At 41.9% G+C, this 17,848-nt stretch overlaps 1 protein-coding gene across 2 annotated transcripts in view; it reads left to right on the plus strand.

Moving 5' to 3' along the window:
• LOC138592101 (dedicator of cytokinesis protein 9) overlaps positions 1–17,848 on the plus strand; it is an 84,298-nt gene that overhangs the window by 49,823 nt on the left and 16,627 nt on the right. For both annotated transcript variants that reach the window (XM_069662725.1, XM_069662724.1), the window contains exons 6-27: positions 1,301–1,396; positions 2,279–2,413; positions 5,305–5,479; positions 7,728–7,780; positions 8,174–8,248; positions 8,355–8,495; positions 9,376–9,588; positions 10,048–10,170; positions 10,600–10,682; positions 12,245–12,367; positions 12,596–12,675; positions 12,804–12,991; positions 13,089–13,154; positions 13,252–13,344; positions 13,454–13,577; positions 13,663–13,781; positions 13,924–14,010; positions 14,153–14,242; positions 15,710–15,825; positions 16,555–16,624; positions 16,720–16,845; positions 16,948–17,019. In XM_069662725.1, the coding sequence (XP_069518826.1) occupies positions 1,301–1,396; positions 2,279–2,413; positions 5,305–5,479; positions 7,728–7,780; positions 8,174–8,248; positions 8,355–8,495; positions 9,376–9,588; positions 10,048–10,170; positions 10,600–10,682; positions 12,245–12,367; positions 12,596–12,675; positions 12,804–12,991; positions 13,089–13,154; positions 13,252–13,344; positions 13,454–13,577; positions 13,663–13,781; positions 13,924–14,010; positions 14,153–14,242; positions 15,710–15,825; positions 16,555–16,624; positions 16,720–16,845; positions 16,948–17,019 (2,448 nt within the window). The remainder of the gene's footprint in view (positions 1–1,300; positions 1,397–2,278; positions 2,414–5,304; positions 5,480–7,727; positions 7,781–8,173; positions 8,249–8,354; positions 8,496–9,375; positions 9,589–10,047; positions 10,171–10,599; positions 10,683–12,244; positions 12,368–12,595; positions 12,676–12,803; positions 12,992–13,088; positions 13,155–13,251; positions 13,345–13,453; positions 13,578–13,662; positions 13,782–13,923; positions 14,011–14,152; positions 14,243–15,709; positions 15,826–16,554; positions 16,625–16,719; positions 16,846–16,947; positions 17,020–17,848) is intronic.

The following is a 17,848-nucleotide window of genomic DNA, read 5'->3' on the forward strand; positions in this document are numbered from 1 at the left end:
TAACTGACACACACGTTTGATGATAGAAAGCTGCAGCTGAAATGTTATCTAACGCAGGATAAGGTCAAGCAGCCTCGCAAGATGTATGAAGATGATTCTGACCTTTTTCGCCTCACATGATATGTCAAACTGCGCCCCCTATAGGCAACAAAGTTTTAGCTGAGAACACAAAAAAGCTTTCCTTAAACTGCGATTGAGGAGAGCTGTTTCAGGTTGGACAGGAAAGGGGGCGGGACTTCAACACACAAAGGTCCAAATCCTCCTTTATTCACCTCTAGCCTACATTCTTTCAAACAGGGAGGATGCTTGGACAGACGAAGAAAAACTCCCCAGAATAAATCACACATCCATAATGAATGTGTGTTTTGGAGCACATCTAAATTTGGCTTCTCTTTGTTTGACCGTACATTATTTATATCCCGTCCTTCACCAAATTTTCTGGAGCTCAAATAAAACGACCCCACTTCCGAATGTAGTCTAGACAGTGACGAGCAGACACAGGCACCAAACCTCTCCACATGCTTTTCCCATCACTCCACAAAGCACCGCGAAAAAAACTACATCTCCTGCCAGCACTTTTAATATCCCCTTTTGCTTTGTTAGACCGAGAGAAGAAGAAGAATCGGTGCTGGATTATAACGATGACATCTTGAAAGGCCGTTAACTCTTCTCATTGTGAGAGCAGGATTCACTTCCTCGCTGTATTCCTTCAAAGCCGGGGAGCGTTAACTGTTACTGACACATCTTTTGCTCATACAGGCCTGATCTAAACCAGGACAGGGTGGTACAGTCTCTGGTTCTTTCATTACTCCCTTAATTAGTTTATTCGACCGCATCAAGCTAGCTGCATCATGCTAGCTTTGTGTTGAGCTCCAAGCGAAGGCCTTGATCTCACCATACGAGTGTGAGACGATGGGGTCCGTGTGTCACGGATCTGCTGTGAAAATACAGATATTTATTTAGTTTGATGGTCATAGTTTGTGTAATGTTCCTCTGCCTGCTTGTTTGGACTGAGACGGACCCACATCACGTCGGGCTCTGCGTCATCTCAAAGCACAACATCAAAGCTTTCCTGCACAGTGAGACGGGGCTGAGGCAGGGTGTGTTTGAAAGCTTTGTGATAGGATGATTCACTGCAAAAATATCCAAATTGAGGCATGTTTAGTGCATATTTCTTTGAACAGTTTTTATAAGAATAGAGTATTTTTCCCTTTTCTAAGAATTGCAGCTAGTTTGAAACATGAAATAAACTGAATGATTTATGATTTGTTTGATTTCCTTGTGTCTTTGTCTCCTGCAGGACACGGCCTCCTTAGGATCCCAGAAAGGCGGGATTTCCAAACATGGCTGGCTGTCTAAAGGCAACATGAACAGTGCCATAAGCGTCACCATGAGGGTGAGTAAGTGGTTATGCCCATACTCAGAACTGAAATGATCGGGGTGCCGCTAAATTGCATGTCCCATGTACAGAGGCTCAGTCCTCGATTTGGCGGCCCCGGGCTCAAGCTCCACCCTCGGCCCCTTGCTGCTTGTCAGATCTACAGATTATTAAATAGCAACCAATATGGTGGATTAATTATCTGAAATCAATTAAAGCAAATATGGCAAATAGTTTTCTAAAGTGTCAGGATTGCTTGCCTTGCTTTGTTCTACATAATAGCAAACCAGATACCTGTGTCTCTGGCCTGTTAGCTGGACGAATTACTCTATTTGAAGAGGCACCATTGGCTGCTGAATAATGTATAATTAAAATAACCATAGCTGCATTACTTTACGAATCACTAAACACTAAATTGTATGAACATCATTTACTTATCAGGAGAGTGTAGATCTTTATTTTGAGTCTTTCTTTTTCTTTTTTCTTGTTTTATATAAAAGCATTTTAAGAGCAAGACATTTTAAAAAAAGAAAAGATGAAACATCAGCTAAACAGAGGGTGGTTTTGAAGGTGCACATACTGTTTCTTCTCTTGTCCTTGTCCCCTGTTATGTGGATATATTTGTCCCTAAATGTTACTAATTATGTCCCTTTAGTCAAGTGTATTTTCTTTGAATAGCCCATAATCACAAACATGCTTCAAAGGGCTTCACAGCATCCTCACTTATCCATCCATTGTTTGATATTAATGGTTTAGTTGTTGTCTTTTACATGCGGGTTTCTTTTTGATAGGAGCCTTATATTATAGTGTTTAATGGAGAGGTTGTCGAGGATTAAAAAACACTGTGATTGGTTGTCCACAAATTAAAAAGTTGAACGTTATTTCTTGTTTTTGTTCCAGTCGTTCAAGAGGAGGTATTTCCATCTAACCCAGCTCGGAGACGGCTCTTATAACCTCAACTTCTACAAGGACGAGAAGATCTCGAAAGAGCCAAAAGGAACTATTTTCTTGGACTCCTGCATGGGTGTGGTTCAGGTACGCTCTGTCTTACATACTACAAATGTTCAGCTGTGATTAGCCTTGAACCTAGAGAGAAACTGAAATACTGTTTACAAGGACGAAAGGAAGGAAGGAAAAATATATTTTCCAACATTTTGGTCAACACTCGAGCTTTATCAGGCAAACTTTCAACACAGCGATGATCTGCTGCTGGAAAATATCTGTGAGCCTTTCCTCTCTTCATTTCCCTGAAACCTGAGCTCTCTGCTCCCCGGGGTCTCGCTTTCCTGCTGACTGTCAGCTGGTGAAACAAGGTGAATGCTGAGGTCTCACTTCTGTGCACTTTCCATCGGCCTCACAATCAATACCACGTGCAAACATCTGAACGCGGGCCAAGACCGACCGCATTATCATCCGTCTGTCATACAAGGAGATGGAAAGAACCTGATTTTACAGATGAGGCGCCCAGCTGGCATGAATCAGGCAGTCAGCAGGTTGACTGTGTGATTCATGTCTTGTGGTGGTGGTGAGTTATCAGAGGGGCGCACACGGTATTTGAATGCTTCTAGATTTGTGGAGGTTATGGTTTCCGTGCCGTCCCCGGAGTTCCTCAAACTTTGTGAAACCTCAGACCTTCACTCTGTTACGTTCCTCGGAGGTGGAAGAAGTAAAGTAAGAATGCACCTGGTTCAGTCTGTTAAAAATACATAGGCCTACGAAGGCCCAGAAAACAATGTTACAAAATACATTTAGTTTGCTTCAAAAATAGAAACAAACACGAGAAAAAGAAAGCAATTTTTTGTCGCCAGTTTTTTACCATTCGAGATTTTCAGTATTGAAATGTCAAGGACTGTGGCCACAAAAATCACCTTTGTTGACAGTACAGTTAAGAGTGACAGGAAATGTGGGGAGAAGAGAGAGGGGGGATGACGTGCACAAAGGGCCAGAGGTCGTAGTGGAGCCAGCAGCCAATGCAGCAAGGACTTTGCCTCTGTATGCAGGGCGCCTGCTCTACAGACTGCAGACATTGAACTCTATAGAGAAGTAACAAAATCTTATACTGGAAACAAACCTGCTAATTCTTTGATGCACAAACTATACAACATTTCTAATCAAATCAAATTTGATTTGTATAGCACCGAATCATAACCAAAGTTATCTCAAGACACTTTACAAAAAGAGCAGGTCTAGATTGTACTCTTTTTATATGGTATTTAGAGAGAGACCCAACATGAATCCACCATGAGCGGCAGAAAAACTTTCTTTTAACAGGCAGAAACCTCGAGCAGAACCAGACTCATGTTGAACAGCCGTCTGCCTCGACTGGATGAGCCGAAAAGTGGGACAGAAGGAGATGCAGGATAGAGACAGGCAAAGAGAGCAGCAACAATATGTGTTCTTCTGACATCAACTACAACAGATAATACAGACTTAAGGTCACACTGTCAATAATATTAGCAAGAACAGCATAGTAAAGATAAAAGACAATAATGTAGATACAGAATAATGATAATGGGGAAGACTGATATTTCTCTTTATTCAGATTGTAGATTTTTTGACTCGATGTCACTTTTTTTTTATCGTGCATTTTTTACTACCTCGACATCGCTGCAAATTAGGGAAACCTCTGTGATTTTCAAGGCCTAAACAAAGATTTTAAGTAATTTATCTTCAGATTTTAAGGATTATTTTTTGCCTTTATTGATAGGACAGCTGAAGAGAGACAAATGTGGGGAGGAGAGAGCGGGCGATGACATGCACCAACCTGCGCCCCTTGACTGATGCTTTTATTTAGTCCTTACCAGCCTTTTGCTCGAGATATAGAGATGCTCTCAAAATGTGTTGTGAGTTGTGGGTCTTGCACTTGTTACAGATCCTGCACTATAATCAAGAGTCATTCAATAGCCTGCTGTATACCACAGGTGGTAGCTGTGGATTATTCTCTGGTGAACTTACAAAGATCCTGTGACTCAACCTCACCCAGCAGAAACAGCTGTATGAGTGGAAGTGCAGATGTTTAACTGCGCAGCTGTAATTGCGTGTGGAGTGACATCATGCTGAGCCTCAAGCCGCTCCTGCACTTTCTTAAGATGCCAACATATGCTGAAACACACAAAGCATTCGCCCCGTATTAATGAGGTGCGCGGCGGTCCCTGCTGGTTAACAAGGAGCTGAAAGGGCAAAGAAATGTAACCTGATAATTGTGGTTTCAATTTCTCTTTTCTTTCATCTTATTCTCTGCTGTAAGAGCGCTGAAAACTGGGGACGATCCTCCCAACTATCACATGATTACGTCTGTTTATCAAGAGTCCGGTTTTATTTCCATGTTTTCTCAGGCAGGCGGCAGATAAACGAGCCTGCCTCCCGATCACTCCCACTCTGCTGTTGCAACACAACATTCAAGCTGCAGTGATAACCACAGCACAACAATCCACTGACTAATCACTTTGCTTTTCCACAAAAGAAACACTGCTTTAATACTTTGTTAAATATACCTACACATGGATGAGCTGCAGCAGATTTAAGCTCTAAGCTGGCTGCGATAAAGAGATGCTAAAACTGGACAGTGACATCACTATTTATGGCTTTTTGGAGGTCAGAGTTTGGCTCATTTTCTGTTGAGCTCCGTCCCACTTTAAAAAGTCTCTGCTGTGGTCCTGGCAGCGTCAGAGGCTTTGTTACGCAGATGGAAACACTCACATTGTCCATTTACTTTCTGTGGCAGTTAAATTAAACCTGTGCTCTCATCACTTTCCAAAGCAGTGACTCACACTTTGCAGTGATTTTTTGTTGCTGAATTGTATCATATTTGTATATATTTATTTTGCACACCCTTTGTACCCTTTTCTACCTTTTATTTCCTAAGTTTGTTTCTCTCATTTAACTCATTTGTTGTTCTCTCTTCTTTTCCTCTCTGTTGGCTGCAGAACAACAAGGTGCGGCGGTTCGCCTTCGAGCTCAAGATGCAGGATAAGAGCACCTACCTGCTGGCTGCAGACAGTGAAGCAGAGATGGAGGATTGGATCAACACACTCAACAAGATCTTACACAGCAGCTTTGAGATCGCCATGCAGGAGAAGAGGAACGGAGACATTCACGACGGTGTGTGCCTCTTTCTGTCTGTCTTTATTTTTCCGGCGCCTGAAGGAACACAAACATGAAATAGAATATTATTTTGTGTTAGTCTTAGTAATATTATCTGACTTTTTACGAGAAGTGATTCAGGTTTTTCGTAGTCTTGGAAAAGCATACATGGTTTAATCAAGAAATCTGTTTGGAGACTAAAATATGCTCTTGTGCGGCCGCAGTGAGTGAAATTATGCGAATAATTTGAGTGTGTTGCTTGTTAGAGTTAGCAGTGAAGTTGTAGGGCTACAAAGATCAGTCAAATGACTATTTTGAGAATTTTTAAAAACATTTTCATGTCAGTTTTCAAGAAAAATGTCAAATTCAAGCTTCCGTAATTCTTATGTTGAAGCTCCTGTGGGAACTTTCAGTTTGTCTTGATTTTGGCACCCCCTGTGGACAAAGCTGTACTTCTTATCTCTTTGCTGATTTTGTCCTATACATGCTTAAGTGGTGGTTTTTAACAAATCACTCACTTTAAATTTCTGCCCTGGAAAATGTAAACAAAGGCAGCGTGCAGTTAATCGCTTCGTCTGACAACTACCCACCAGCGGTTTCAGGCATTAAAATAACTATATAGAAATAATCAATCTTGTCACTGATGGTCTTGTTTGCTTTTGTAGCTTATGTAGATATATCAGAATTAATTTCAGTCTGTTTCATAACCAGTGAAAAACTCCTCACAGGAGCTTTAAACTGATCCAGAGGAGTTGCCTGGGCTCACCTTGAAATCTGATTGGCCACCCCAAAATCCTACACTATGATTGGCTGTTTGCCTTGTCAGAGGCGGTACTTATATTAAAATCAACTATTTGGTCTGTTTTGCAACAGGCTGCTAGTAGCTTTCTTTGCATTTCATTGTGACACATTTCCTTTTGGTAGAACTTTAAATTGTTACTCTGGACATACAATCCTCTGTTTGAGTCCTTAAAGACTATTTACAGTCCAAAAAGTCTGGATCCGCCCCTGTTTGGACTCTGCGTTGCATGAAACACGATACTTTAAGACATTACTTTGGGCTTTAGAGAATTTTAATGGACATAAGAGCTGCAACAATAAGCTGGTTTATCAAAATAAAATGTGATTGCCAACTATTATAAAAAACAATGAATCATTTCAGCTGCTTCTCCAGCAAAAATTCAGAACATTAATTTGTTCCAACTTAAATGTAAGTTTGTTCTTTCTTAAAATGGACAAAAGACGCAATTTGAAGACGTCACTTTGAGCTTTTGGTGCAGTGGTTGGTGCTGTCGCCTCAAAGCTAGAAGGTTCCTGGTTCGAATCCTCGAACCTTTCTGTGTGGAGTTTGCATGTTCTCCCCGTGCATGTGTGGATTCCCTTTGAGTACTCCGGCTTCCTCCCACAGTCCAAAGACATGCTCGTCAGGTCAATTGGTGACTCTAAAATTACCTGCTGTGAGTGTGAATGGTTGTCTCTATGTGTCAGCCCTGTGATTGACTGGCCCCACCTCTCCCAATGACAGCTGGGATAGGCTCCAGCCCCCCCTGCGACCCTGAGCAGGATAAGCAGTATAGATTATGGAAGGATAAACGACATAATTAATCTAATAATCGTGCAAATAGATGACATAATGATCCACAATGTTGCAACCATGAAGATTTAATTACCTTAAATAATGTCATTGGTTACTCAAGCTAAAACGGTGATATCTGAAAACTAAGTCCTTAAGACGAAATATACCCGGAGTTATTGTATCCAAAATAATAATCAACCACTCTTAAAAATCCGTTAAATCCTCTCATCATTATCAGATAATTTACTCTGGGCTACCCCATATACCTGAGGATGTTTTTTTAGATCAGACACCATTCATTCAGTCACGCCAACTTCCACTCACCACTCCTGGCTCAATTCTCCCTGTAGTAACGCAGTGTAGTCTGAAGCGATGTGATACCAGACCACCCAGGCTTTTAATACTCACCTCCTGTCTCACAGGAGGTTTAGCCATGCAGGAAAGAAGCCGAATGCCTCGGCACAAAAACACTCCACTAATCTCCCCTTACTCCTCAGGCTTTATTAATCGCAGCGTGCATGAGAGGAAAAACAAATTCTGTTTGAGGAGATCTCAGAGCTTTCTTAAAATACATCTTTAAACCCGCATCTTCAAAATGACTGTTTATCAAACTCTCACATGTCAGTAAGCGATTAAGGAGGTTTTACGACACAAGGGGGGTTTAGTTAATGTTTCTGTGTTTTCCTCTAGATGATGATCTTGCAAAGTCTGACAGTTCCTCTGGCAGTATGGACAGCTTTCAGGTAGGTCCTTCTTTCTCAGCTTGGAGCTTAAACACTCAGCACAGCACCACAAGGAGTTGCAGCATGAGATCTCTGCATCTCATTGAGGTTGAGCGAAAAACCTCTTCAGCCGCAAACATGTGGCTTGAATCTAGATTTAAGACTTACTGGTTACACACCTAATTTCTTACTCACTCATCTGTTTTTCCAGATCGTCGCTGACGTTACAGACCGCTTGTCATGTGACATCTCACAACATTTTCCATACTGAGCGTCATTTACGGATTGGCACACAAAAAAAACAGTTCTTTTGTTAAAAAAAACAACTGAGTGGAAATTTCTCAAACGATGCTTCTGATGTTTCAGACAGTTAGTGGTTTGAATCGATTCAGGAAATGCCTCTCTTCTCCTCAGAGCGCCAGAGACATCGAGTCGAGGATGAGGAACGAGACCAGACTGAAGCTGTTCACTCTGGACCCCGACACGCAGGTAATGAAGTGTAAAGCACATTTCAGTTACTCCCATGTGGTAACAAGATCCAACGTAACACTCCCTAATCAAATATAATACCTTCCTTTGTACTGTCCTTCCTTAGAAACTGGACTTCTCAGGAATCGAGCCGGACGTGAAGCAGTTTGAGGAGAAGTTTGGTAAACGCGTTCTGGTGAACTGCAATGACCTCTCGTTCAACCTGCAGAGCTGTGTGGCCGAGAACGAGGAAGGACCGACAACAAACGTAAGGATGATCTCTTTCTGGACACAACAGGCTCCCAATAACAGAAATATCATTATCCGGATTACGAGGGACGGATGAGGAGGTTTGTTAAGAGCAGCCGGATGGACTCGCCTCATTATTTGAGCTGCTGAATAAGTCCTGTTGCATAGCAACCAGGCTACAGGCCCAGTAATGGGGAACGATCTGTATAATGGACTGTGATGTCCTGCTGTCCCTCCCAACAGAAAGTGTCTATTAAAGTGTCAACATGTCAAGACTCTGTCTCCAAAGAGACACCACTGACAGGACACACACACTCGTACACACAAACACGCAGAGCAGAGTCTGAAGAGTGTTCGACCAGCTCCCTCCTCTGAAACTTTAAGGGTATAGATCATTATTGGAAATTCACTTTTTAAAACTTGAACATCTGCCAACCACTGACAGATAAATACAATTCACTCGCCACTCAATGGTAACTCATTCCATGTTTAACCAGCATTTGGCTTTGGCTTTCCCAACCTGGTATAGCTATCATCTACAAATAAGATATATCTATAGTAGCGTATATCCCTCATAGTGGACCATAGTGGCTTTATCCGTCCTGAACTAACAATAAACAATACCACAGGCAGCTGGTTTAGCTCAGTTGGTAGAGCAGGTGTCCCATGAACAGAGGCTGTAGTCCTTGTCGCACTGATCGCAGGTTCGACTCCCGGTCTGCCGATCATTTGGTGCATGTCATCCCCCACTCTCTACTCCCAACATTTCCTGTCTCTCTTCAGCTATCCTATAAATAAAGGCAAAAATGGCTGTATTAAGCTTTTTTTGCAGACTGGTTTACAAATGCAAAAGAAAAGATTAAAAAAACTAATACAAACCATCTTCTTCTCCTGCTCAGGTGGAGCCGTTTTACGTCACTCTGTCGCTCTTCGACCTTCAGAACGGCAGGAAAATCTCCTCTGACTTCCACGTAGACTTAAACCACCCGTCCGTAAGGGGCTTAGTGTCCAAAAACACCAGCCAGTATATGAACGGTGGAGGGGACGCCCACCCTGAGGGGCAGCGGTTGGTCCATGGAGTGCCAGAGGCCACCATGCAGTATCCAAAACAGGTAAGTCATGAAAAAAGACACATAGTACACAGTGAGTAGTCTACAGCCAGGATATTGGGACCAGCTTTGAACTTAACGGTAATGTCAGCATGCTAATGGGCTAACTATGCTAAATGCTGATATATCAGGTATGTTCACTACATTTACTTAGCTCGCTAGCATGCAATGTTTGATAATTTGTGCTAAACAAAAAGTATAGGTGAGGCACTATAGGAAAAATCAGTGTGCAACAATGTTGTGTTGGGATTCATCCTTTGGGGAACATAAATGTCCGCCCCAAAGTGATGGATCATCCAATGATTAGCGTTAGCATGCAGCTAGCATGGCTAAAAATACTGTGCTAGCTCAAAAACTTCCCTCCTAAGATGTGTATTTTGTTACATATTCAAATGTATCAATTGATATGTAAAACAAATACTTAACATGCATGAAATTCTAACATTATCACTGTCTCCACAGGGGGTGTTCTCGGTAACGTGCCCCCACCCAGATATCTTCTTGGTGGCCCGCATTGAGAAGGTGCTTCAGGGGGGAATCAACCACTGTGCCGAGGCGTACATGAAGAGTTCGGACTCCACCAAGGTACTGACCCACACACAAACTTTTACCACCAGCCTCTTCGCAGCTCTGCAGCATGTTCCCCACACTCAGCGGATTCCTGAAGATTATTCCACATTATACACTGATAATCATCCGTGTTTTTAAGTGCTGAGCAGTTGCACCGAGTCTCAACAGAAGCATTGACTTTGGCTGTACAAATGTGGTCGTGCACCCTGCTGGGATTGTGGTGTGTAGAAATGCGATTCTGGAAACATGTGAAATATGCACATACTGAAAACCTGTTATTATTCATGCGTGTTTGTGTGTGTGTGTCTGTGGAGGGCATTTTATCTAGACTCTGTGTTAAGACTGGCAGCATGCTGAATATGTTAGCCTGCTGCACGGCCTAAAACAACTTGTGTGTCTGAAGTGATGGAGCTCAAATCACACTGTGTTCCTGTTTTCCACCAGGTGGCACAGAAGGTCCTGAAAAATGCCAAGTGGGCGTGTAGCCGGTTGGGCCAGTACAGGATGCCCTTTGCCTGGGCAGCAAGGTAAACTATCTCTTTAACAGTTTTATCTTTATTTATTTAATCAGGTTCTTCACTTTATTTTCAGCCTTAAGTAGTGTTCACTGTATTCCAGGACCACATACAGAGACACACATAAACAGTACATACTATATCAGAATCGGCATCAGTTTTATTGGCCAAGTATCTGGGCACATACAAGGAATATGACACTTTTTTTCTTAACTCTCAGTGTACAGACACGCAAATTGACATACTACACTTAATACAAGAACAAGTTAGACAACACTAAAAAACTAAGACTGCTATATACAAGCTGTCACAGCCCGGCTCTTAGACTGCGACAAAAACGGGAGACACATGGGTATACTAATCAAAGAATTAATTTATTTACAACATAAATAATCAAAACCAACAAAAACATGTAGATATGAATAATGTGTAAAGTCAGTCGTGTGGGGTGTGGATGGGTGTAAATGTGTTGCATGGATGTTGTTGTGTAAAAACAAAGAAGAACAAACAAAAGAGCAACGCAGAGGTGTGTGGTGATAGGAGGTCTGCCCAGAGACTGGCTGCTGCTGCTGCTGCTCTGGCTTAAATACATGAGACACACCGGGCCCAGGTGTGTCCCATTCACCTGATTAGCCTGCCACCAGGTCTGCAGTCCTGGAGACAGAGAGCAAAACAGCAGTAGAGCCTACCAAGTAGAGGGGCCGTGACAAAGCCTATGAATACAATTTATTTATACATTATTTAAAAAACACTTATAGACAGAAGACACAAGACAATAGTGCAATAGAGAGTATTTTACATGACAGTACATACCGTATTTTACAGACTATGCAGTCTCTCAGTAAGGACACAATAGTAATTTAAATACAAACGATATATTAGATGTCATCCAGTTAAACCTGCATGGAGAAACAGAACCAAGCAAAGACATTTAACTTAGTTCTTTCTGAAAAATACTTGCTGCTCTTTTGCTCTGCCTTTTATTCTGTCTATAGTGTACCTGCAGCACAGTTCATGAACCCACATTACATTAGTCCAGGTTTATCATTTTGAGCGTACAAAGTCCTTCCTAATCTCATAATCTCATTGCAGTTAACCAATTCAATAATAAATGAAGCTTTTAAGTCCTTCATCAAGCAAAAATATTAATCCTTTTGATTTTGATTATTTCTATATAGTTATTTTTAATGCCTGAAACTGCTGGCGGGGGGTAGGTGTCAGACGAAGTGATTAACTGCATGCTGCCTTTGTTTACATTTTCCAGGGCAAACATTTAAAGTGAGTGATACTTATGACTGTTAAAGAAAGCAGGATGAGATGTTTTGTTAAAAACCACCACTTAAGCATGAACAAGACAAAATCAGCGAAGAGATAAGAGGTACAGCTTTGTCCACAGGGGGCGCCAAAATCAAGACAAACAGAAAGTTCCTCACAGGAGCTTTAAGATAATTGTAGATTTTAGCTCTGGGCTGTAAATTTCCTTAATTTGTCCAATAAGAAATAATCTTGCTAATTCAAACAGGGTATTTGCGGGACAAGAGATATATTCCTGACTCTTCTTCTCCTTCTCGCAGGCCTTTGTTCAGAGACGCTTCAGGGACTCTTGACAAAAGTGCTCGATTCTCGGCTCTGTACCGACAGGACAGCAACAAGCTATCTAATGACGATATGCTCAAACTGCTGGCTGATTTCAGAAAGTAAGTATCGCTTTTATGATGGCTCTGAATTATAAATTGCCTGAGTCCTCTCGCAGATGTTCTCAAAAGGTAGGTTGCACTTTGGAAAACGCTGGTCAGGTTTAAAAATCAGATGTTTGCTCACATCTGTGAATGTGGTTTGATAATATATACCATCCGTCTCTTCTCACTCTGGTCTGTGGGAGATGATAGCAAAGGCTTAACTGGAGTTTATTTTCCTTTCCTCAGGCCAGAGAAGATGGCCAAGCTGCCTGTAATCCTAGGAAACCTCGACGTTACCATTGACAATGTAGCCCCAGACTTGACAAGTAAGGCCTCTGAATTCTCTCCATGCAGCCAATATTAGTGATGAAAGCTGTTTCTGCTCAGACCGGATCGGTCACGTCGTCTGCCGGCTGTTTATTTGGTCTCCCCCCCCTCCTGCTTCTGTATGTAGATTGTGTTACCTCATCCTACATTCCTGTGAAGCAGTTTGATGTCAGTGAGAAGACCAACGTGTTCTTTGAAGTGGAGGAGTTTGTGCCGTGCATAGCCAAATGTTCTCAGCCTTTCACCATCTACAACAATCACCTCTACGTCTACCCTAAGCACTTGAAGTACGACAGCCAAAAGTCTTTCGCAAAGGTATCAAACTTTTAAATGTTACTTTTCACTTTATGGTCACTTTCCTTTCCTATTGTTGGCTAACTTGGTCAATTCCCACTCTTGTGTCTTCCCTCAGGCTAGAAACATAGCTGTCTGCATTGAGTTCAAGGACTCAGATGAAGAAGAGGCTGTTTCACTGAAGGTAAACTCAAATATGTCCTGCAAATTGCTTCCAAATCCCCAAAGCACACTCCCTCCTAACACCGGGAGCAATGCTAACTAATGCTCTTATTGCACAGTGCATCTATGGTCGACCTGGAGGACCTCTGTTTACCAAAAATGCCTTTGCTGCAGTATTACATCACCAGCACAACCCTGAATTCTACGATGAGGTAAGACTCACTGCACCAGATGTCTAAAAATACAAGAACTAAGCGCCATTCAAGAGCGTGATTTAATAAATTCAATGACTCATTGGTTATTTGCGTTCTCTTTCCTTAGTTTAAGATTGAGCTGCCAACTCAGCTCCACGAAAAACACCATCTGCTCTTCACCTTCTACCACATCAGCTGTGAGAGCAACAGCAAGGCCAGCACCAAAAAGAGAGACCTGGTCGAAACTCAAGGTGACACACTGTTTCCATATTCACAATCGCCTCATTTCAGCTGACTGTTTCGGCTGACTGTCTTGCCTTCTGTCTCCTCTCTCAGTGGGTTTCGGCTGGCTCCCCCTGCTGAAGGACGGCCGGGTGATCATGAACGAAACACAGATTCCTGTGGCTGCCAACCTGCCCGCTGGATACCTGAGCTGTCAGGAGGGAGCCAGCAAGGTAGAGTGCATGTTCAAAGCCACAACCCAGAATAGGTCAACATGTGATCTATTGTGGCATCTGTTAAGATAAAGGCATGAAAACATTACAAATATCTACTGAATCATTGAGTGAAGGATTGTTGCATTGTCCTCGTGTGCAGCACTCAGGTCCTGAAGTCAAATGGGTGGATGGAGGCAAACCTCTCTTTAAGGTGTCCTCTCACCTCGTGTCCACTGTTTACACTCAGGTTCGTTTCTTTTATTTAAAACTCTGATTCACCCTTTGTTTTTCATTATATTTATTTTTCATATCTGCAGTTCTGTTGTGATTTCATCACAACCCAGTTCATGGAATAAATTGTATTCTGATCTTCTCTGTGTCTCTCACAGGATCAACATTTGCACAACTTCTTCCATCACTGTCAGAGCATCCCGCCTGCACCCCAGGTGTCAGGAGGAGAACTGGTCAAGTACCTGAAGGTAAAACAAAAGTATACAAAGCAGAGATTAAGTACATGTAGTCTGGAAATGTGATATATTAAAGTTATATACATACAACGGAAGCCCTTAGCGGACATGCATCCATACATTATTTACTCTATTATTTCTGGTTGTTTTCTCGACTTATTTTTCACGTTATCACGAGATCATGACGCGGCACCGCCATAATGTCAGACGATCATAACTCTTATCACCAGAGTTGTAAAAGCACAAAACAAACATAGAAAGAAGCTTAACTTACCTCATTAGTGTGGGCAATGGCAGCATGGCCTGTCCTGGTCTGTAACATCACAGTGAGCAGCTTATTGTTTTGTTTTCTAGATCACGTTATAATTGGAAAACCAGCTTTGTTTTCCCGAGATAACATGAAAAATAAAAAAAGTCGAGATCTCCAGAAAACGACCAGAAATAACTTATGACCGGATGCATGTCCACTAAGGGCTTCCGTAACATACAGTCATTGTATTTAGAGGTTTATGCTTTTGCTTGATGTTGCTTTTTCTACTAAAATGTGCCCTCGTGTATTTGTTAAAGGAAGTGTTGTTGCCTTGTAGGTCAATGAATCCATCAGCTTGTATATGCTGCACATTCTTCAACCAGTCTGTTAGTGCTACTCTAAGTAATACTTAAACCACAGTTGATAGTATTGACTGTATACACTGTATGACTGACTGCACATGCTCTGCAATAATGCATAAATCAAGGTTGGGAATTCAGTCTAAACCGAGTGATATTGTATCCTGTAAGTGTTTGTTTTCTTTATTAACTTGCAAATTACCGTCACTCATTCTCAGAGACAAACCGCAGACAGTCATACTTAGCTGGTGCTGAATCACGTGCAGATTAATGTTCTACTTTGTGCCCCAGCTTGCAAACAGCACACTGTCCTGACTGTTTGCACAGAGCTTTTTTATTACTGTTTATACAAAATGTAATTACACAAATTTAAAGCCAATACCCGTAAATCTAACAAACGTCTACCCCCAGCTTTTATTTTCATTCGTGTATTTTCATCTGGTCGCTCAGTTATCACTCGCTCTTATCTGAGTCCTCCCTCAGCTGACTCTCCCCCTGGTGGATACTTGCATGCAGAGTGAAGTATCTCTAGGGCTCTAATGTAAACACAGCAGTAAACACGCACAATGGCCACAGGGTCACGCAGCAGGTCAGCCGTGCTGCCTGGCAGCTTGCCAATTGAATTGGCAAGGCTTGTGCTAGCTTCCTGTACACAGTCTGTTCTGCACCAGTACCTACGCTCTGCCATGTTCCAGGCAACTGAACCAAAACGTGTAGGTGATTAGAGCAGCGCTGTTCATCACGTCTGTTGTTGTTTCGTCCTACTGTATAATTCATTAACCTTCTGTGATCTACATCACAACGTCACTGTGTTCCACATTTATTCTCCTCATTGTAGAAATAATGCTCTGCCTTTTTTTTAACCCCCAGAGTCTGCATGCAATGGAGAGTCATGTAATGATCAAGTTCCTGCCCACCACCCTGAACCAGCTGTTTCGGGTGCTCACCAGTGCCACCCAGGAGGACGTGGCAGTCAACGTCACAAGGCAAGTTTCCCTGAGGCGATCTTTGACTTGATCTTTGCTCTGTACTTGTCAGTCTGTAGGGACTTGACTTGGGAACCGGAAGCTGGGACTGGTGGCTGGAGAGGTGCCGGCGCTCACTCTGACATGTCTCCATTAATGCATGTCCATGTTCAGGTGTATTTCAGGCCTATGTGTGTATAGCATGTTTCTAATAACAGTGAAAAAAGTTGATTTTCCCACCGGGAATTAATAAAGTATATCTTCTTCTGCTTCTTCTTCTTCACCAAAGCATACAAATTAAGTAAAATATAAAAAATAAATGGAGTTAGAGTTGGAAATATGGCATTTTCTGCATTTCTATGCACAAGCCAACTTTGTTGGAACCTGCTTTTAATGGCAAATTTTCTGTTTTTTATGACTTTTCCATTAAAATATATTTTTTTTAATGAATGACTATAAAAAAACAAACAATTTATCATTTATATATTTTGCCAGATGCAGGTCTGGTGCTGGAAACATCATAAATGATTGCCCATGTGTGCGAAATGTGTTTTTCCCACCTTCATTAAGATTTTTTGTTCAAACACATTCCTCAATAAGACTTCCTCATGTGCAGGAACATTGAAGTCGTCATTTAAATTAGGTATTAAAAAAGGGTTATGATGCAACTATGTTTAAAAACTGTTACTAAAAAAGGCCTCCAGCTCCTTTTTCTCACACATGCATTCCTTTCTCATTGTTTCCTTGTAGAGTCATGATTCACATTGTTGCCCAGTGCCATGAGGAGGGGTTGGAGCACTACCTGAGATCATATGTGAAGGTAAACTTCACGTGCTACGTATCCCAACTCTCTATCTAAATGTTGTGTTTGTATTAAGTGATCCTCATTGTCCTCTCTGCATATGTCTGACGCAGTATGTCTTCAAGACGGAGCCGCACACGTCGTCCACCTCGCGATCAGTGCATGAGGAGTTGGCCAAAGCTATGACCGCGATCCTGAAGCCTTCCACTGACTTTCTCACGAGTAACAAGCTCCTCAAGGTAACATAGCTCCACTTTTTAAAATGATTACACAGTGTGTGATTATAATTGACATGAATTTCCTTTTTATTGTTGTCTGATTGATGTTTTCCTGCCCTGCAGTACTCCTGGTATTTCTTTGAAGCCTTAGTCAAGTCCATGGCTCAGTACCTGATTGAGAGCTGTAAAGTGAAGGTAAGTCTGTCACGACATGTGTGTTTGACTCAGGGGTGTCTGCCTCTGTGTGTTTTATTACAGCTTAGCTTCTTCACTGTAGCTTAAGACATGCCAGGTCTTGTGGACAGCCACAGCACCACAGTCAGAGTATTACGTATCCACAGGCTGTCCCACACCGCGGTGCAGTTTAATTAGATGCATTTGTTCATGCCCAGTAAGCAACCACATCCCTGTGTTTAACCTCCACTGGTTTATATTGTGGAGGCCGCAGTGGAAGCACGTAAATCCTCCATGAGAGGACAGTGCACCAGCCTGGAAACTTGAGGTTTCAGCACAATGCTGGAGATTTGTTATTGTCAACCAATCCCATGTCAAGACAAAAACCAGAGACTTTTTCAGTCTGTCTCTTATTAGGTCCAAACTTCCTAACACTGTCTGTGGCTCCAGCACAAATATTTAGGTATCAAATCATTTTTCAAAACAACAGCATTTGTTATACATTACTTTATATAGAGTATATAGTAAAGAATTTAGGGACTATTTTCAGCCATGTATTAATACATATTTCATGAGATATTAAGTATTATACAACAGTTAGTTCCTACCATGTAATCTGATTGGACGAGAGGCATTCCATGAGTGCTGATATAGAGAAACAACATCACTGGGACTTTTCACTCTATGTATCACTCCGCCTCAACCAGGTGAATACTTTTAACTAACATTACAGCAGACTGTGTATGTCTACATTGATCAGGCTGGTACCTTTGAATCACACAGCAGACTCTTATTTCACTGGTTGATGATAAATTACAGATAAATGTACATCATACAAACAGCTGATCTG

This window comes from Semicossyphus pulcher, unplaced genomic scaffold (assembly GCF_022749685.1).
Source record: "Semicossyphus pulcher isolate SPU_LCO1_2020_fin unplaced genomic scaffold, fSemPul1.0.p SCAF_15, whole genome shotgun sequence".
NCBI classification, from domain to species: domain Eukaryota; kingdom Metazoa; phylum Chordata; class Actinopteri; order Labriformes; family Labridae; genus Semicossyphus; species Semicossyphus pulcher.